This window comes from Physella acuta, unplaced genomic scaffold (genome assembly GCF_028476545.2).
Source record: "Physella acuta isolate Inbredline_101_S28 unplaced genomic scaffold, ASM2847654v3 ptg001329l, whole genome shotgun sequence".
NCBI lineage: Eukaryota > Metazoa > Mollusca > Gastropoda > Physidae > Physella > Physella acuta.
In genome coordinates, this window is record NW_026732844.1 from 127501 (window position 1) to 150520 (window position 23020).

Here is a 23020-nt window from a genome sequence, read left to right on the forward strand (position 1 = left end):
ATGCATTGTCTTCATGTCTTGACCCACGTACCAATTACGAACTGTATCTGTCAGTTAGAAGTGTCCGAATTTTCGCTCCGGCGTTTCGATCTAGACAGACTGACGGCAGACAGAGGAAGTGAGTGTAATAAAAGCTTGTAAAAAGAAAAGCAAGCTGTAATCGGAGTCAATGGCCTCAATGGCGCATAACCAGTTGACACGAATACTTTAGTTGGAGGGTGTCCCTTCCATCCCTTCCAACACTAAAAAGTAAAGATTCATATTTAGACCTAGCGATCCACTGTGTATTGACGGAAAGGGGGGGGGGCTGATTTCGATTTACAAAGCAAAACGTGTTTTTACCGACGATACATTTAATTAAGTCGTCAAACTAATTAGATGTACGACTTCCAATAAAACGTTTCTTCGGTCACGTGACGGGTTCGTTTAGTAAAGGTGGTGGTGATGGGTTACTGAATAAATTCAATTTTATCCGCAGACCTATTTTCGGTGGCTCTATTGCTCTATGGTGTTTGAGCCATCGCCGGAAAAATAGAAGGGGGCAATAGGTTACGTGTATCTTAAGCGTCAAACCTCAACGATTCTCAATCAGTGGTATCGTCGCGATTGATCTGTCAATTCCCATGTTAAACTAAATATTTCGCTCTGCTGGTACATGGTTTGAGTTGATGTCTTGGTGCCGGTACCTCGAACAGCAGGTAGACTAGGATAATGTTCCGCAGTTTTGTCACTCTGGCCTATCTATGTTAGCCTATGCAGGGGAGAAATTAATAAAGCATTTTCTGCATTATCAATTTCTGTATACTAGAATTTTTTAAAATTTCCTTAGAATAAAATTGTCTACCAGGACTATCCTAGATTTCATAATATCTTCGGATAATATTTTGAATCATTTTAAAATAATATAAAGTTTTTATTTAATGTAACTACTTTTAATTTTTATATTAGAATTTTTTCAAAATAATCAAATAATTTTTATTATATACACATTTTAATACATGTAAATATATAGTTTATAATATAATGACTAACTGTATTGATTGTGTCACCACATTTGATTTTATTTCTTGGGTCAATTTTTTAAATTTTCTTTGCAAGTTATTTCCCTTTGTATATTATTAAATAAACGTGGGAAATAATAAATGTCTATCAGCAAAACTTTTCAAGTAAAATTTAAATGATTCTGAAAAGTATATTAAAAAAATAAGATTTCCACGGTAATACATTTTCATTATGCATATTAAATTATATTATTAATTGAATGAAGAGACTAAAAAAGGTTACAATTATTTAACGACACCATACCATAGTAAAAAAACATAACATGTTTTGTCACCTGTTTTTTCTTGAAAGTAGTTTTTATTGCAAAACTATATATATATATATATATATCAGGGGCGTAGCGAGGGGGGGGGCGGGGGGTGCGGACCGCACCGGGTGACACCATTTAGGGGGGTGACACCAAGGCAAAAAATAGCAAAATATATAGAGAAAAACTCGAGGGGGGGGGTGCAAATCGAAAGTTTGGAGGGGGGGGTTGCAAATCGAAAACTCGAGGGGGGGGGGTTGCAAATCGAAAGTTTGAGGGGGGGGTGCAAATCGAAAACTCGAGGGGGGGGTGCAAATCGAAAGTTTGAGGGGGGGGGTGCAAATCGAAAACTCGAGGGGGGGGGTGCAAATCGAAAGTTTGAGGGGGGGTGCAAATCGAAAATTTGAAAGTTTGTCCCTGGGAAGGGTCTCTATGCCTCTGGGGGGGTGACACCATTAAGTGCCGCACCGGGTGACACCCGACCTCGCTACGCCACTGATATATATATATATATATATATATATATATATATATATATATATATATATATATATATATATATATATAATTTTTTATAGTATGGTAACCCTGTTTCGAATTTCCTTCGCAAAGACCCTGGGCTACAATTATTCAATTATTTTCCAAAGAGTTTCGACTCAACTGACCATACAACACCCGTTTCTCTTACTGCAGGCTTGATGTCCGTGCACCCTCCCCCCCCCCCCCCCCACACCCCAGCGTTACCCAACATCTTGCACTACTCTCCCCCTGTGTCTAACACCCCCTTTGTGTTTGATCCACTTGCAGGTGGAGAGAGAGATCGCCATCATGAAACTCATCGAGCACCCGCACGTCCTCGGCTTATATGATGTGTACGAGAACAAAAAATATCTGTAAGTATTTGTGGATTAACGAATTAGTAAGATTAGTGGATTAGTGAGATTAACATGTAAGTATTTGTGTCAGGTAGTGGATTAACGAATTAGTAAGATTAGTGAAATTAGCATTAAACGGCATGTATAAAATGTATGAAAATTTTTAAAAATCTGCATGTTTATCAACTTGTGGAGTAATAAATTAATAAGATTAATGAGATTAACATTAAACGGCATGAGAACAAAAAATATCTGTACGTATTTGTATCAGGTAGTGGGTTAACGAATTAGTAAGATTAGTGGATTAGTAAGATTACCATTTAACGGCATGCATGATGTGTATGAGAACAAAAAAAATTTCTAAGTATTTTTATCAGGTAGTGGATTAACTGAAGTAATAAGATATGTGGATTAGTGAGATTAACCAATAACGACCCACAAATCTCTAAAGCGCATGCCAGTACGTGTTTAAAGAAAATTGCTAAGCATTTCTATCTACTTAATTAATGAAAATAGATCGAAGCTTACCTGTCATGGGCGATCGGACTATTTCGTTTAGGGACTATTTTCTTTTGACAAGGAAACTGCGCAATATTTTATCGCAGTTAGGCTTTTTGGGAGGTGAAGACTGTCATCCTTTTTTTTATTTTTCGCTAATTTTCCGAGTTTCTTTCAGTTATCTTTTAAGGAGGGGGGGGGGGACTGCCGAAGCATGTATATGACCTTCTTATATCCTCGGACGAAGTAAAAAAAAAAAAAATATATATATATATATATATATATATATATATATATATAGTTTCTATTTAAAAAATGTACACTTCAACTTGTGCCCCCCCCCCCTTCTCACTCTTTAACTTTTTAATGCGCACCCCACCCCTGCCCGCACTGCGGGAGAAAAATGTCTGAAAGAAACCTTGTTAATATCCAAGTTCCCAATAACCAGGCTTCAATGTATGTTGTGTTGTTGTTTCCGGGGGGGGGAGGGGGGAGAAACCACATCATGGGCCGTAATCATACCCAAAACAAAAAACAATAGAAACTGCAGTAAATACACTTTACACTATAATAAATTGCACGGTCTACTAACGTTGAAGTACATTTTACAATTTTTTTTTAACAAGTTTTGATCTGAATGAAAAAGTTCAGCATCAATACCAACAGGACGGTAAAAACCTCCAAAACTTGACATTAACAGCAATACCGTGACGATTATGCACCTTTAGCAGTTTTAGATTCGAGAGTTTGATGCGTTAAACCGGAAGTCCGGAAGATGAATGCGTTCTAGATTGGCTGTCAAGATTCATCAGTTTGGTCGATATTGACAACAGTAGTGCTAGACTTTGAGGGGGGGGGGGGGGTTGTCGGATTCCGATGAGATTTTTATGTTAGCAAACACAGAAGTTCGTAAAAAAGTTTTTTTTTTGTTTTGTTTTTGGTTGGTTTGCTTTTTTTTTCTCTTTTTTTAGGCGGTGTGATATTTAGACGAGATAGCATCAAAATATTTGTATTGTGGTGGGGAATTGAAATTCAGTTCGACTTTTTGTATCGGTCAGTGTTTGGATTAAGTCTAGGGTCAGAACACCAGTTGGGGCTAGGATAATTCTATGGACTTTACTTTTTTTATTGCTTTTAGACTAAATCGATTGTAGGGTCGGGTTTTGAATTAGGGATAGGGTAGTGGATGAGTTCAGATCAGTTGTAGTATTAGTGTCATAGTTATTGTAAAGGATTACAAAAAATCGCAACTTTGTCTTGCCGTTTTAAAAAGTACGGCTGTGTTTGCTTGAGTTAGTGTATGGTCACATCTTTGTTGGTTTGTGTTGTCTATCTATTTTACTATAACAGAAAAGGGCCCTTAAACTAGCTCAAGTAGCCCAATACAACCACACTCCACCCCCACCCCCCACATCCCACCCTTCCCTTGCTACCCACTGCTAATTCAACTACAATCACCGATCATTTAACCTACAACTGTTGCCACATGTAAAAACCAACCCTGTACATCACATCCACGCCAACCTTATATGACCACATATAGAGTACAACCCACACAACCCGTTCTTCATATATAACTACATGTTAATTCACGCTAAGGAGTGACGTGGTCGGACGATAGCGCTAACTCTAACGTCTCGAGTTCGGATCCCGTGACTGTATAACGTCCATACGACCACCCAGCTATGTCGAGTACCTGATTGACCAAAACTTCTAACCACTCTACCTCCTATGTACGCCGAGGTCATAGAAACAGATCAACTCTACTTGATCTGCACCCGCGTTGCATGGCCACGAACCAGAAAAGATGATGACGACGATGATAATGCTGATTATAGTCATCCCTCTCCCCCAAACCCTATTCCCTGGTTAAAACAATAAAAAGCAGCTCTGTAATAATCTCATTCCTCTTTTGTTCACGAAATATTTCTTTTTTATTTCCTAGCTATTCCTTTGGGGCTTTCTCCTAATTTTCAGACCCCCCCCCATATCAGTGTATGATTAGGGGGGGGGGGGGTGTTTCATTCTGGACAAACAGAAATTCTTTATCTAAGGGAGAGAACTCCGGGTCTCATTGTGGCCACGATAACGGCCCTTGTTAATTAGCAATATGCCAGATTTTTTTTTTCTTTGAAGTTTTGATCCGTGTTCGATACTTATTATCACGAGGTGATTGATTTGTCGATGTGGTGTTATTTGTTTTGCTGGAAACATCAGTGTGATGTTACTTTATATGCTGGAAACATCAGTGTGATGTTACTTTCTAAGGTGGAAACATCACTGATGTTACTTTCTATGCTGGAAACATCAGTGTGATGTTACTTTCTATGCCGAAAACATCACTGTGATGTTACTTTCTATGCTGGAAACATCAATGTGATGTTACTTTCTATGCTGGAAACATCACTGAATTCACATCATACGGTAGAAACATCATTGTGTTGCTACTTTATATGATAAATAAATTACATTAGCTGACTTCTTACCTTTCTTGAAAACCACTGGGCTATAAAAAAAAATGCCTGTAAGTTTATCTTGATATTTTGAGACGCGAGTATATAGTATAGATGAAGATAAACAATGCTGTATATTTTAAGAACCAATGTGAACTATTTCTAGATAATGAAATGTTCAACTTTTGTATTACCTAGGGAAGTAGGCCTATATTAAAAAGGAGAAAACCAATTGAGAATAGACACTATGTTGTAAGATTGACTAAAACCCGCTTACTGTAGTATGTAAATAATACTAAGGTCAAACGAAGACACATAAGCTGAGAACCACTGCCCTATACAATACACGCACCTAATTAATTCCACTTGTTTTGTTTTGTATTTCCTCACCGAGTTTTTTTTTTTTTTTTATTTATAGACTCCGTTCCCACCCCCTCGTGGCTTTATTAGACCAGCAAACTCCAACAAAAGGGAGAGAAAAAATAAATTCTTTGTTCTAGTTTCGTAGTGATCAATGAAAGAGAAGGGGAAGTAACCCACACTCGCCATCTTCAATTTGCACGCGTTAGCATGCGCTGATGGAATTGTTACACAGAAGGGGGAGGTCACTCTCTGATCTTGATTAGCGACAATAAATAAAAATTATGAAAGACGATGGAAACCAAGAATGTGTTGGATTCAACAAGGGTAGCCGCCCCTTCGACACACTATTCTGCGTTTATCTCAATTACCCGAGGTCAAAAGGGGCGAATACTCTTTGTTTCAACAGACACCACTGCATTGTCTTACCCACTTAGTCATGTCAATCAACTTAACACAAGTGTGGCTGCTTATATATATACTAGCCGTCCCGGCCAGGCCCTGCTCTGGCTTCTGTGAAAAACCTTTGTGTTAAAGACCATTACCTGTGTGTTTAGTAATCATCATAAACCCGGCATTGCCCACCCAAACCACAACCAACCAAAAACAACAAAACGCAAACATAACGCTAACACAATTACAAATACAAACGAAAACAAAAACTTAACAACAAACACAACCACACCCACAAACACCAATACAAACACAAAGAAAAAAACAAACAAAAAGCAAACGAAAACAAAAACCTAACAACAAACCCAACCACAAACACCAATACCAACAAAAAAAAATCAACGAAAAAAGCAAACGAAAACAAACCAAATCCAAACGCAAAACCAACCAAAAACACAAATACAAACCCAAACAAAAAAAAAACACAAACAAAAACGAAAAAAGAAAGAACAAAAACGAACCAAATTAAAACGCAACCACTAACGCAAACCCACCTAAACACAAAGAAAACACTAACGCGAACATAAACGCCCGGGGCGGAATCACCTGTTTTAGCTTAATGAACGACTATAGTACCCCAACTTATTCACAGTCTTTTGCACTCACTTAAACGAACGCGCCTGTTTCAATTTAATAAACAATTTTAATACTCCAAGCTTATCCGTAAAATACCTACAACATTTGCACTTGATCAATCCCCGCTAATTATGTAATTATTTTTTTCCCAACACCAAAACAAAGTAATTAAAAAGTAAATTATTTTCACGGAATGCAATTGTTTTATAAAGGGAAGTAATTGTGTTTTTCCTAATTTATCAAAGGGAAGTAAGTGCTATAGGACTAAATAAAGACATAATTAGAATTTTTGTAAAAGATGATATTTTTTTTAAAACTTGTGTTCAATGAACATGCCGACAATTATTACTATAATTTGAAAAATGAAAATTATTTCCCAACACTTTCAATGGTAATTTTTTAGCTCATAAATTTAGACAAATGCGCACGATAATTTTTCTAACACTTAAAATCGTACAATTCCAACGACATACAAATGCATTACATACAGAACTGAGCTTTATATTATATATATATATATATATATATATATATATATATATATATATATATATATATATATATATATATATATATATATATATATATATATACATACACAGAGGCGTAGCTGGGGGGGGTCGGGGGGTGCAAATCGAAAGTTTGAGTGGGGGTGGAGTGCAAATCGAAAGTCTGAGGGGGGGGGGGGTGTAAATTGAAACTTGTAAGTTTGTCCCGGGGAAGGGTCGCTACGCCTCTGGGGGGTGACACCATTAAGTGCCGCACCGATTGACACTCGACCTCGCTACGCCACTTTATATATATATATATATATATATATATATATATATGTAACTAGGGGAAGTTACCAAGAGACATAACGTGTTACAGTCTGACGTCACAGTGCAGGTGTTGGCTGATGCCAAGGCGTAATATCTCGGGAAGCGATACGAAAGACGGTCTGTCAACTTTGATGTGACAGGATGCAGGTGGCTTATTAAAATCGGACTGTACGACAGAAGCGGCGTAATGCAACGATTACGATTACGATTATGATAGGACCGAATATGAGTACGATTATGAAGGGGATATATATGGGAAGGCGACGGCTGGTTCAGGCAGACTGGAAGACAGACTCTCTCGCCCGCTCTCGATCAGTCAGTCTGTGTGGCAGTACCAAGTTGGTTATATTGTGTTAAGAAGGACGTTAGACATGTGTATTCAGTTAGATGAAGCCTAGTGAGGACTGTTGGGGGTCCGTTGATTCAGACTATTATTGTGAAACATCTCTCTTGATTCAATATATTATTGTGAAACATTCTTTGATTCATGTAATAAAAGGATCAATAATGAACCTGCATCTTCGAGTATCTATGCTGTGGTCAATGTTGTGTGGAATGAGTGGTTAGACTCGGGAAGGTCACATTTGGCTCTGCGAGCAGGATAAGACTCGTTACATTTGGCGTTGTCGGCAGGATAGACTCGGGGACTCGTTACATTTGGCGCTGCGACCAGGATGAATTCAACGAGACTTGCCGCTTTAGGCACCCATAGTCAACCTAGTTCATAACTGTGTTTAGTGTGTGTGTGAATTCGGACATTCAGGAACAGTGAAAATTGAGGAACGAGGAAAATTTTTTCATACACACACGGTAAGAAAGAACTCTTTTTTTTTACTAAAGGAATAAAATGTCTACTCTGGACGAGAAGCAGACCCATATTGTGGTCCTGCCCAGAGAGTCCCACATTAACAAATTTTACGGGGACGGTGATCCAGCTTTAACCAACAGGTTCAGTGAAGAGGTCAAAGCGGCCTGGGCCTCGAGAAACATGTCACCAGAGGAAAGATTAAGACTGCTGATGGGCAGTATAGGAGAGACGGTTAGGGCAGAGGTCAAATGCCACGATAAAACCGTCCAATCAGATCCAGATAAGGTGCTGGATCTAATTATGGAGACCTTTGGGGAGAGACGGTCGGGATCGCAACTGCTATCGGGGTTCGTAGGCTTAAAGCAGAGAATGGCGGAGAGTGTGATGGAGTATTCACACCGAATAAACAGGGCCTTTGATTCGGTAAAGGGCAAAACACCTGACATTGATGTACGCCTACTGAGGGACCAGTTCATCGAGGGGCTAGCAACCCCGATCTTAAGGAGAGAGTTGAAAGAGGAGGTCCACAAAGACCCGCAGTTGACCTTCCTTCAGGTTAGGAACTCAGCGATCCGCAGGTCCGAGGATGAGGACCAATCGAACTGTTCGGTGGACAAAGTCTCGGTGCCGGAACAGAAACAATCCCCACCCACGGGGACCGGCACGGTGGAAACCATGATGGCTCAACTGTTGGCCCACCTGGATAAGGTTAACCAAAGATTGGAGAGGTTAGAAAGCAGGTCAACAGCTGAGAATCAGGAAAAGAACGGGACAAAACAGAGACAGGTTGGACGGCCGCGACCCGCCGGTCCATCACTCCGGTGGACGGCTGACGGTCGACCAATTTGCTTGTCCTGTTCACAACCCGGACATATGGCACGGTACTGCCAGGGAAACGGTCGTCCTCTGTAAGGCAGGGCCAGGCTACAGAGGGGCGAGGTTATGGCCCAAGAAGCAAAATGATGGGAGTCTGTCCCGAAATGGTGATTACGATTGGGGACATCGCGGTGAAGGCAATTGTGGATACAGGCTCCCAGGTGACGACAATCACGGAAAATTTTTACACCAAATGGATGAAAAGAAAAGACCATAGGTTGAGGTCTGACACATGCATGCGCCTGACGGCAGCTAATGGACTAACCATTCCTTACTGTGGTTATTTTCTGGCGGATGTCGTGGTGGCGGGACATAGGTTGAAGCAGGTTGGGGTGTTCGTTACGAAACACAACCTAGAGACAAATGTGTCAAATATACCTTGCCTGTTGGGCATGAATATTCTTGGCCAGTTGCCAGAATTTCTTACAAATATTGTCGGATCGACCACACCAGGTCGGGGATCCAAGTTGGCCAGGTTTGCCAAGACCAGAGGAAGGATATCAGTCCCGGCAAACACGGTCAAGGCAATCACATTACAAATTGGTGATAGAAGCGTGAATGGTGATGTGATGATAGAACCATGTGGCGCCGCACTGAGGGCAGGCGTCGTGTTACTGCGGACATACACATCAGCGGAAAATGGACTAGTTCAAGGATTAGTGGCAAATGTTTTGGATGAGGAAATTTTTATACCGCCTAATACTCTGGTAGGAGTACCACAGAACGTCGAGGTACAAAGGTCGGCACAGTGCATCGAACTGAGCAATACCAGCAGTAATGAAGTAACAATTAGGTCGGTCAATGTGACGGCCGAGGTGAAGAAAGAGGATGGCCGATCATATACATTCCCGGAAACTGAGGACCCAAAACTAAATGAATTGTTGAATAAGTACAGGGATATATTTGCCTCGTACGAGGGTGATTTGGGTTACACGGAAGTAATAAAACACCAGATACCCTTACTACAAGACAAGCCGGTGGCGCAACCTTATCGAAGATTACCACCGAGTCACTACTCTGCGGTGAAGGCACACCTGAACGATCTACTAAAAAAGGGAATTATTACAACCAGCACGAGCCCGTATGCGGCACCGATAGTAGTGGTAAAAAAGAAGTCAGGGGAGATAAGACTGTGTTGTGATTACCGGAAATTGAACAATATCACAAGAAGGGATGCATTCCCCTTGCCTCGTATTGATGAATGTCTTGATGCGTTGGGGGGAGCAAGATTTTTTTCTACCTTGGATTTGGCTAGTGGCTACCACCAAGTGGCCATGCACCCCAACGATCAACATAAAACTGCATTTATTTCTCCACTGGGACTGTACGAGTGGACCCGTATGCCGTTTGGTCTAACTAATGCACCTGCTACATTCCAGCGAGTAATGCAGAGTGCTATGAGTGACTTTCTATTTCAAATAATGTTGGTGTACTTGGATGATATACTGGTTTATTCAAAAACTTGGGAGGACCATCTAGAAAGATTAGAACAAGTGTTTCTCCGTCTTAGGGAGATAGGAGTAAAGCTGAACCCAGACAAATGCTGCTTCGGTCTGAAATCGGTACATTTTTTGGGTTACGTGATTTCGTCGGATGGCATCGCCACTGACCCAGATAAAATTGCAGCTGTTAAAGAATGGAAACAGCCAACAACTACAGTAGAGGTCAGATCATTCTTGGGCTTTGCTTCCTATTATAGAAAATTTGTGCCTGGTTTTGCAAAAATTGCCGCACCATTGCATGACTTGGTAAACAAAATGACAAAGAAACACAGTAAGGAGAAAAAGAAAGGTAAAACACAACGGATAGGTGAATTATGGACTGATGAATGCCTGAACTCGTTTAAGCTATTGAAAAAGGCTTTGACAGAGGCGCCGATATTAGGATACGCGGACTTTGACAAACCATTTCGGCTAGAAATTGACGCCAGCTCTAAAGGTCTGGGAGCTGTGCTATCACAACAACAAAAGCAAGGCTTCAGGGTTATTGCTTATGCCAGTCGAGCTCTGAAGGAATCAGAGAAGAACATGACAAATTACAGCGCCATGAAACTAGAACTTTTGACATTAAAATGGGCTGTGACGGAAAAATTCAGGGACTATTTATTAGGTGCTAAATGTGTGGTATACACTGACAATAACCCCTTGAGTCACCTAAAGACAGCAAAGTTGGGATCCATCGAACAGCGATGGGCAGCAGAATTGGCACTCTTTGACCTAGAGATAAAATATCGCCCGGGGCGGTCCAACGGCAATGCGGACGCCTTATCAAGGAATCCTTACGAGAGACCGGGCGATGAGGAAGAAACGCTGACAGGAATATATGAGGTCAGAGCGTCAACAGATATCCCTCACGGGGTGCAAGTGAGGCAGAACGGACAGACCGGGGTGGAGCACATTTCCACAGAGCCCGGACATATGGACATTGGTAATTTTAATTGCCTTAATCACAAAGAAATAAGAAATGCCCAGAGAACGGATAGTGGCTTACAGCCGCTGTTGAAACACGTCCAGGAACAAAAATTCCCAGGAAGAAGGGAAAGAGAACAATTTGGTCGAGAAACAAAGAAAATACTGAGTCAGTGGGACCGTCTCAGTATACAGGATGGTGTTCTCATGCGGAGAATTCATGACCAAATTGATGGGACAATACACCAGGTGGTGGTGCCTGGACAATTACGAGAAGAAGTGCTAAGGTTGGCACATGACAGGGCAGGACACCAGGGTCAGGACAGGACGCACAAAATATTACGACGAAGGTGTTACTGGCCCAATATGGAAATGGAGGTCAAACGCCATTGTGAGGCTTGTGTGAGGTGTCAGCATGCGAAAATGCCAGTTGTCAAAATGAGACAGCCATCGGGACACTTATTAGCGACAAAACCACTAGAGATTGTGGCTATGGACTTTACGTCGTTGGAGCAATCATCGGATGGGACGGAACATGTGTTGGTAATGACTGATGTTTTCACCAAATGGACTGTGGCGGTGCCCACACGAGATCAGACTGCCAAAACAGTGGCAAAGGTCTTAATAGAACATTGGTTCATCAAATATGGCATACCAAGACAATTACACTCTGACCAAGGAAGGGCCTTCGAGTCAGAAGTAATTAACCAACTGTGCAGCCACTACGGGATCAACAAATCTAGAACAACCACATTTAATCCGAAAGGAAACGGACAGTGCGAGCGGTTCAACCGCAGCATGCATGATTTGCTGCGTACCCTAGAACCTGAACAGAAAAAACGTTGGCCTGATTTTCTCCCAGAGTTGGTATATCTATACAACTGCACACCCCATGCCACAACCGGCTTTTCGCCATACATGTTGCTGTTCGGACGGGAGGCTCGATTGCCCCTTGACTTGTTCCTAGGAAAAAAGGAGAGTATGACTGGCTCATACACTGCACTGGAATATGTGAATGAACATATGAGACGAATTAGATAAATGTACAGGGTAGTACAGGAAAGACTAGAACATGAAGCACGGCGAAGGGAACCGCCGGTACAGACAAAGGACCCGCCACTCAAACTGAACGACAGGGTATTACTGCGTAGCCACCCGTTAGGCAGAAACAAAATCCACGACCTCTGGGGACAGGAGATATGGCAAGTCGTGGAGATGCCTAAAGTAGCAGGTGGCCCCTTTAAGATAAGACCCATCGATCACACCAAACCGGATCGGTGGGCGAATATTGCTCAATTAAAGAAATATTGTCATAGTCAAGAAGAGCAGTTACACACAAGGAAACCCAAGACAATTAGGGAACCGGAAACTATAACGGAAATTCACATACCCATCCCGGAACCATGTCACCATCAACAGCGCAACAGCGATACACAAGGGGAGGATACCGGCAACAAGGAGGATCCCGGTCCCTCCAAAAGCAGAGAGACAGTAGACCATCAGATAAGTGGTCCGCGGAGAAGTTTGAGAAACAGAAAGAATACGAAATTTTTTGTCAGCAACCATCAATTCTTTCATGGTCGCGCTGGTATGAAAACAGACTGTTCAAAAAGTCATAAAAGTGAACTGGTGAAGGCACCAAACGAAAAAAGGTGGATGTGAATTCTAGAACTGTTTTGTGTCTGAGGAAGATGATGTAGACACATTGGATATGTGAAATAGGGATAACTGTCAATCTTATACGAATGTGACGACATTGACAGTGAGTGGAACAATGGATTTTTTTTACGGTGGTGCGATGGACTTTGAAGGACTGCACCTGCCAAGCGTTGTTTGTGGTTGATAACACACAAAAAAAGGCAGGGGTGGATGTAACTAGGGGAAGTTACCAAGAGACATAACGTGTTACAGTCTGACGTCACAGTGCAGGTGTTGGCTGATGCCAAGGCGTAATATCTCGGGAAGCGATACGAAAGACGGTCTGTCAACTTTGATGTGACAGGATGCAGGTGGCTTATTAAAATCGGACTGTACGACAGAAGCGGCGTAATGCAACGATTACGATTACGATTATGATAGGACCGAATATGAGTACGATTATGAAGGGGATATATATGGGAAGGCGACGGCTGGTTCAGGCAGACTGGAAGACAGACTCTCTCGCCCGCTCTCGATCAGTCAGTCTGTGTGGCAGTACCAAGTTGGTTATATTGTGTTAAGAAGGACGTTAGACATGTGTATTCAGTTAGATGAAGCCTAGTGAGGACTGTTGGGGGTCCGTTGATTCAGACTATTATTGTGAAACATCTCTCTTGATTCAATATATTATTGTGAAACATTCTTTGATTCATGTAATAAAAGGATCAATAATGAACCTGCATCTTCGAGTATCTATGCTGTGGTCAATGTTGTGTGGAATGAGTGGTTAGACTCGGGAAGGTCACATTTGGCTCTGCGAGCAGGATAAGACTCGTTACATTTGGCGTTGTCGGCAGGATAGACTCGGGGACTCGTTACATATATATATATATATATATATATATATATATATATATATATATATATATATATATATATATATATATATATATATATATATATATATATGAACACACATCTTGCCTACATATCTTGGAACTGTTCAGGTTACGTATTAAGATTTAATTGTACATAGTGTTAATGGAATAATTTGTCTAATGGTGTATCGTTTCCTGTGATTGTAGATCTTAAAGAACCTGAACTCTCCAATGTTTATTTTATGAGTTACTGTTCCTGAAATAGGTTTTGTAATGATGTTTATTTTTTTTTCTTATTCAAGTGATTGATCCTAGATTTTATAGCAACACATAAGGAAGGAGACATGCACTTAAAAGCTTTATTTATAGCTACCTTTTGGCTACCTTCATAGCTATTTTGCTGTTTCTCTATGCAGCTTTAAGATTCGTTTTTCCGTATACCAGTATAACATACGCTTTGCTAAATAATCATAAAGTTAACTTGCAAGGGCCGGCAATTTCCGGTCACTTGGTACTAGCTGCTATTGCCTGATGTTATTGACTATCATGTCACCACTCTACTTCACCTACAGTCAGTGATTCTAGTTATTAGTGATATAAAAAATTATAGATCATTATGTTATTTAATTTTTACAAATCAATAGAATAGACATGATTATACATGAAGGTTATGAGATAAAGCGTGTGAACACTCCTTGTCTGTTTGGTGTTCGAATACTGGTCGTTTAAGGAATGATAGTGGTCATTCACGGTGTGATGCTGGTCTTTCAAAGAGCAATACTGGTCATTCAAAGAGTGATATTGGTCATTCATAGAGTGATATTGGTCATTCATAGAGTGATATTGGGCATTCATAGAGTGATATTGGGCATTCATTGAGGGATATTGGGCATTCATTGAGGGATATTGGTCATTCACAGAGTGATATTAGTCATTCATAGAGTGATATTGGTCATTCAAATAGTTATATTGATCATTCATATAGTGATATTGGTCATTCAAATAGCGATACTGGTCATTCATAGAGTGTATATATTCTAAAGAAATCTCGAACGTCCTCATCTATCCACTAGACAGTAGTACAGGCAAACTTTCAGTCCATTTGATCCCTTTGTTAGTTTATTGGCTCTGAACAAATTGGTTTATTTGATATTTCTACCTGCTAAATATTTCTCTTAACAAATTATTTTTAAATATATGTTACCCATTATATTTAGAGGCCTATAAAATTTTCAACCCATGTCTAAGTTGTTTACTGCATGTCCATTGACCGCATTTTTTTTTCAAGTTTTGTTTTTCTTTTTGCAACATATTGATTTTTTTTCCTGCCTACAAATTGAGATCCTGTTTTCCATTATCTACTGTAGTTTCGATAATTTTCTTTTCCGAGAAGATGTTTGAACATTGGTTATAAATAATGTGAGTTGTTTTTTTTTAACATTTTTTTTTTAACAAACAGTGATTCTAAAATTAAAATTCTAATGCCACTGCAAATTGATTTATGGTTAGAATTTCTTTTTAAAGAAAATAATTTGCATTGTATGTGTATTATCGTTAAGACAGATTTTTGCTTAGCAGTCTTGAAATTTATTTATTTTTAAATTCAACTACGCGTTTGTCCCTACTAGCCCTAAGGTCACGGTGTTCCTATTACGAATTATTTTATTTTTATTATTTAAAAAATTCAAATTTAGTTAGGTCAATTAAAATGATTATTAGAAGAAAATCAATCAGGGGGCGAGATTCAGATCGCCCAAGGGCCATCACAAGACCGCAACGGGGGTTAAACCTGCTGTGTTTGTTGGGTCGATACTGAGAATGTGTCGATACTATAAAAGAATCGATACTAAATAATGTCTATACCGAGAAAGTATCGATACCGAGATCGTATTAATGTTTAGAAAGTATCGATACTGAGTGTCATTACCGAAAAAAAGTGTCAATGTCGAGAAAGTATGAACCGATAAAGTATCGATACAATGTGAGTGTCGATACTGAGAAAGTGTGAAGGGCTACTTGAGAATCCCCTGCTACACATTTGTTTCACACGAGGAGAAAATCGATACCGAATTAGAGCAACCGGGTACAGGATTTCTACAAGGCGAGTGCCATATTTTCTTGTCTTCCAATGTCTCACAACAGCACTTTGTATGTGTTGTTTATTTTTAAAACACATTCTTATATTAATTTTGGTGTTAAATTTCGAGGAGGGTGGGTAATGAAATAAAATAGGCTAGGGTTTTTTTTTTAACATTTTGCGAAACTTAATATTTTTATTTTGCTCTCTTTTAAGTTCATCGAATAGTGTAGATAAAAAATTCTAGAGTTTAAACTAAATTTGTAATAATAAACAAAGAAAAAAAATTAAATTTAAAAAAACGGTGTTTGATCTAGTGTTTCTGTATCATGTTTTCGACTTGACGCCGAAGGCCTTAGTCCGAAACACCATCTCTTACGATCTTGTTTCACTTTTTTTTCTAATTGGGGAATTCCTGCTATTCATGGCTGACTATATCAATCATTATTACTGCTCACACGCATTTTGTTCGTTTCACCATCAGATTTAGTCTTTATCGTGACTTGTTATTTGTTTTATTTTATTTCTAGCCTTGTTGAAATCGAACTAACAAATTTAATTTCTTGGGTGGAAAAAAAAGAGGAAAGAATTCTCTTTACACCTAGCAATACATTGAGCAGATGAAGTTCATGTGTTTCTTGACCTCTGCATATGATGGGAAGGTGTAGTCAGCACTTTACCCAGCCACCTTTACTTTCTCTAACATGAGTTAGGTACTCATAAGAGCTGGGTGGACTCAGAGACACCCTACTGATTTAAACCCGGATTCGAACTCGAAACTCTCGGGTTAGCAGCCTAGCGCTCTAGTGTTTAGCCAACGCCATCCCTTAAGTTCTTGGGTGGCAACATTTTTTTAAAAAAAAAGAAAGTGGATCAATTCAACATAGGTGGGCGGTTTTTTTTCACCCACTAAAGATAAATATTTGCGCACCCTGTTGAGATTTGGATATATGAAATATGTCAGCAAAAACTAGCCAGATTTTTATCCTGTCATGATTTGGTGCCACTCACACCCCCACACACACCCCACACACCCCCCACACCTCGGGGCGAGGTCTCCCACATCCATCATTCAATTACCTGTCAGTCTGACCAGGTATGCAGGTAGGCTGACAGGTAAAGTGTCAGGAAGGCTGACAGGTAGACTGACAGGTAGATAGACAGGTAGAATTTCGGGTAGAATTTCGGGTAGACTGTATTATGAAACAGTCCGACCCCGCCCCCCCCCCCCCTCAACATGTGGCCAGTGTAATATAAATATGTGGCCAAGTTAAATAGAATTTCTAGGCCATCCTATGAGTATAGCTGATTAGGGAGGGAGAGGTTATACTTTGTGTTCTAACCCGTTGTATGCATATGGATGAAGTCGGTATTAGTTTATATAATGTGTTGTATGTTATAGTTTTACACACAACTTGTTATATGTTATAGTTTTACACACAACTGACAAGAAACATATACTTTAAATTGGTTGTTTGGGCCTACCTACTCATGTAGATGGTGGGGGGGGGGGGGTATAGATTGTACGAGTTTTCTTTAGATCTAGTGATCCATTAGGCAGATGAAGTAGAGTTTATATGTTTCTTGACCTCGGCATATGAAAGGATAGTGTGGTCAGCACTACGCCCAGCCGCCTTTACTTTGCCTAAACAAAGGTATTCATTAGAGCTGGGTGAACTCAGGGACGTTCCACTGACTTCTAAGCTGTTTAAAGTAGGGGTGTAGGCTGTTGAATGTATATAGATGGTTCGGTCATGTTTTATATTGGATTGGATTGTGTGTTTGGTGGATGAGTGTGGTTTTAGTAGGTAGTGAAATGGATGTAAAGTAAATGAGGGGTTGTTGTGACGTCATGCGGTGGATGTTGGTGGATTGGGGTGGATAGTTGGAACAAGATGTGTTCAGAATGAATCCAACAAAATCCAACAAAATCTAACAGCCTAAGTATTTTGGCATTGCTTTAAAACTTAATTTATATTCAGAATCGTGTTATATGAGACACATAACTTGTTTTTTTCCTGTATAAAAAATACATGTACTTCAATTCTATTTGTCTAGCGACTTTTTTATCACCATGGCAACCGCTTCGTTATTTTAAAATCTTGCTCACACAACAAAATGATTTTTAATTAAAGATTAATTTATAATTATATTTTGTATTTTTTCAAATGATGGATATATTTTTTTAATTAATCTTTGTCATTTCATAATTTATTTTATCATTCTTGGGTTGTGGGAGATGTTTTTTTTTTATGAAGATAACTAAAAAATATCTGATATAAAATTAGGTAAAAAATATGAAGAAAAAAAAATCATATTTTCACGTGTTGTCAGTCATATTTGAATCTATGATTATTTTGTTTTTAATCCAATCCTTCTAGAGCGTATACGAGCAGCTTAAATTTGAAAGCTACACTGTTTATTTTCAGTGTTTCTTCCAGACTTTTTTCTCCGGGGGGGGGGGGGGGGGGGGGCACTTGAAATTTTCGGGGGTGGGGGGGGGGGGGGGGGCGGTAAACTTTCTTCGGGGGGGGGGGGGGCGGACACTGTTAAAAGTATATAGTTTCTATATAAATTATATAAATTTCATTTCGTTCGGGGGGGGGGGGGGGGGGGGGGCGGTAAAAAATTTTCGGGGGGAGCTTCATATATATATATATATATATATATATATATATATATATATATATATATATATCTATATATATATATATATATATATATATATATATATAGTAAAAGTGCCTACGTGTATATTTTAAAGCCATCATATAATGATGAGATACGAACGTGCTAAAAAAAATCACCTGACTACTAACCCCAGGTGTATTTCTGTGGAACGATTCCACATTCACCTGCCTATCTCTCCCCCCCCCCCCCCAATTTGTACTCTACCTGTAACCCAACGACTATGTCCCGAGTAATAATTCACTGAATTGACCACTCACCCTGCAGTGCTTTCCCCTACCCCCACTCACCCTTACCTCCATTAATCTGATAGTATTCATTTATTTATCTCCCCCCCCCCGCCCAAACGAACATCTCCCAGCAGCTGTGTACTCCCCCTCCCCCATCAACAGGTGAGGATAGAGGGTAGAGGATGGTAAAGATGGTCGATAACAATGTGGGTGGTGAGGATGGTAGTGTGTACACCCCCCCCCCGCCCTCAACAGATGATGATGGTAGCTGTTAGATGATGGTAGAGATGGTCGATAGCGATGTGGGTGGTGAAGATGGTAGTGTGTACCCATCTACCACCCCACTACCACCCACCCCCACCTCCCCACAGTATACTGAATCTATCAGCACCAGAGTCCCTTGTCTTGGCCTTAACCCTGACATTTGGACTTGCCCGCACTCACACTAGATCAGACATCATATTCAGGATATATTCAGCACGTACCCTAGTTCAGGGGCGACTAGTACACTAGTGTCACCTTTAGGTGCTCTATTATACATATATATATATATATATATATATATAGTTATATACATTTATATATTTATATATATATATATATATATATATATATATATATATATATATATATATATATATATATATATATATATATATATATATATATATATTGAAATGTATATATATATATATATATATATATATATATATATATATATATATATATTGGAATGAATATATATTGAAATGTATATATATATATTAAATTGTAAATATATAAATGTATATATATATATATATGTAAATATATAAATGTATATATATATGTATATATATAAATGTATATATATATATGTATATATATATATATATATATATATATATATATATATATATATATATATATATATATATATATATATATATATATATATATATATATATATATGACGTCAACATGACGTCAGCAATATCTCATACAACGTCGACATTATCCAACATGACTTCAACAATATCCCAATTAACACCAACGATAACCCCATGACGTCAACAACATCCACACTACGTCTGCACCATCTAATTGGCGTCTGCTTTTATCCCACATGGCACCTGTACTATCGTACATGACGTCAACAATATGCCTCATGACGTTTCCCACATGACGTCAACAATATCCCACATGACGTCAACAATATCCCACATGACGTCTTTTCCTCCTGCAAACACTCAGCTGATTGTATCAACGATTCGTGATGACGTAACATACAAACATGGCGCCCACGGCACCGTGTGAGAGAACAAGTTGTATTTTGATATTTACATAACGCTGGAATTATTTAGATAAAGCGCGTTTGAACTTGGTCCAAGAGAAGCTTCGTATCAAATGTCACGATTTTATACAACGTGCTCAGGATTAAGTAAGATTATTTTCAGCTTTTAAATTTCAAATTTTAACCTAGATTTATAAACATAAAGTTTGCTTATTTAAATATTTTGTTTGCGTATTTAAATATTTTTTTCCATATATCTCACGTTTTAAAGGATGTAGATTTTGTCTCTATATTTGATAAATGTCCTGGTGTAATGAGTTAGAGTGTGGTCGAGTGGTAACCATGGTAACCCTGATGTATAAAATTCGGATCCAGGGTTAGAGTCCGTAGGAGCTAATGGGTACCTTTACCAGAGATTCTTCCAGGCATGTCTTCGGGGGTCTTACCCCCCCCCCCCCCCCGAAAAACGTACCCCCCCCCCCCCCAACCAAATGGAATTTTTTATAGAAAAGAAAATATATACTTTTACCAGTGTCCGCACCCCTCCCCCCCCCCCCCCGGAGAAAAAAGTCTGAAAGAAACACTGAACATGACATTACATAGAATGAACAGAAAGAGCTGAGCTCTACTTCATCTGCCCTATAAATCGTCCGATCTAAGACTCAGAGAGGGTCGTTTTAACCGTATCTAGTAAATACCAAATCGGTTTAAAAATGCCTATATCGGGGTGAAGTTTCTTCACAGATTAACAGCATAATCCACAGTCAACACATTACTAAATCCACTGGTTAGAAAGGACAAACATTGTGTTTTTGACTAATCAAATATTAGAACCAACACACAATAATAGGCTTGAAAAACTGGTTCCAAATGGTTGTTGCCAAAAAGCATATTTTTCATCCAAAATTGATCTTTTATAACATTTGAGAAATAAGTTCAAAATTACTTTTCGTTTTAAGGCTAGAAATATTCAAACAAATAATTACTACTAATAATTTAGCTAAAACTTTTATTTTTAATTTGGATTAGTAGCCTCAGAGTGTTATGGTGATAGGGGATGTTATATTATTTCATATAAATAAACTACAAGGCTATACCCCATTGACCGCTACTGTGTATTTTATCATGGAGAACAATTAAGTAGCAAACAATAACCGCACCAAAATAAAAGGCAAATATTCACGGTATCCAGCTAGAGTTAGCGGTGCTAGTGATTGGGTTTTACGGGAATTCCCTATGTGGGCTGTGATCATCAGGAGACTTAAGGCTATGTTAATTTGGACTTCGGATTCGCGATACTATCTTTGACTGTAATCCGTCTCGTCTTGTTTCCACCTTTCAGATTTCATCAGTTTTTGGTCTTTTATTAAAAAAAAAAAAAAAAAAAAAAAATTCTTCAAAGATCTTTTTTTTTTAAATTATTTTGAAGTACATGAAGTTTAAATTTATATTTTTGAAATGTGTCTGATATTTTATTTTATTTTTTACATGTGCAAAAAAATACGAAAGAAGGTTCTTATCAATTGTGTTATCTTTTCAAATGTCGTTTCCATAGCAACCCATCTGTATCACAGCACTTTATCAATGGTGTTAAATATTCTTGGCATAAAAATTGTTAAAGCTTTGTCCGCATGCATAATTTATTTTAGTAGTTTGTAATAATTTTCGGGAGATTTTTTTTTTACATAAAATATGTATGCTGGGATATCTTTCTGCTTGTTTTTTTTTCAATCAAATTTCGTCAAATTTTAACTAAGTATTGCTTATTTCAATCTGATTCAAAGCTAATATTTGTTAAAGTTCAATGATTTGATTTATCAAGAAATCCTGATGGGTAGATTAAGACGGTTGTGATACCCATGTGGCGCAAAGGGCTGCTACCCACACTTTACCAACGCATTGTATTCTTCGCGGATTTTTTTCAGTTGGACCTATATAATTCCCGAAACCTTTGCTTCATTTTCTATAGTCTTCTCCGGGATTTTCTTCGTCTGCCTACTTTCGTTTTTCACCATTTATTCTTTCTATCTATCTATCTATATATAATTCTCTTCTAGGAGACGCTAGAAAACAAGCTGTAAACGCGCTCCCAACCATCCCCACCTCTACATGGTCTTAGTGAGCTGTGGTTCACGCAATGTTTACCTTCGTGGAGTCGGGTTTAGTGACGGCTATTAGAGGCAGATAATTTAGTTTGAAACGATTTTAAACGTTGGGGGGAAGGAAAGGGGGGGGGGGAAATTATGGTCCTTAACGAGCTACTTATAGTGTTTTAAAGAAATATTTTCAGTGTCAGCGTTGGTACTGTAGTATTCACAAATTATGAATTACTGAAAAGTAGAAAAAACAACAACTAAATAGCGGCGTATGTTATGCCGCGGGCCGGCTCGTATATATATAATTCTCTTCATGGGGACCATACAAGATACCACGCAGCTTAGCCACCACCCTCATTCCCCACCTGTCAGGTGAGCTGTGGTTCACCCCCGAATGTTTACAATAGTAGAGACGGTTCCAATAAGTGACGGCTATTAGGGGCAGATAATTTAGTTTTAAGCGATTTGAAACTAAGGGAAGATAATAAGTTCTGCTTGATATTTTCATTGTCGTCTGTAAACGGCGGCTTTCACTGGGCGGGGTGGGGTGGGTTGGGGTGGGGTAGTGTCGAATTTACAAATTATGAATTGTTGATAAGTAGAAAATAAAACAACTAGATAGCGGCGTATGCTACGTAGCGGGTCAGCTCATGTGTTTTAATATAGTACCTGCTTGGTGATGTTTATTGTCTTCCGTTCTTAT

General features: G+C 39.0%; 1 protein-coding gene across 8 annotated transcripts in view; it reads left to right on the forward strand.

Annotated features, from left to right (window-relative positions):
• LOC131958481 (serine/threonine-protein kinase BRSK2) overlaps positions 1 to 23020 on the forward strand; it is a 171271-nt gene that overhangs the window by 72145 nt on the left and 76106 nt on the right. For 7 of the 8 annotated variants that reach the window (XM_059323549.1, XM_059323554.1, XM_059323553.1 and 4 more), the window contains exon 4: positions 2117 to 2202. In XM_059323549.1, coding sequence (XP_059179532.1) covers positions 2117 to 2202 — 86 coding nt within the window. Of the gene's footprint in view, positions 1 to 2116; positions 2203 to 2427; positions 2439 to 23020 lie in introns of those variants that run through there. The other variant, XM_059323557.1, reaches the window with a different exon arrangement.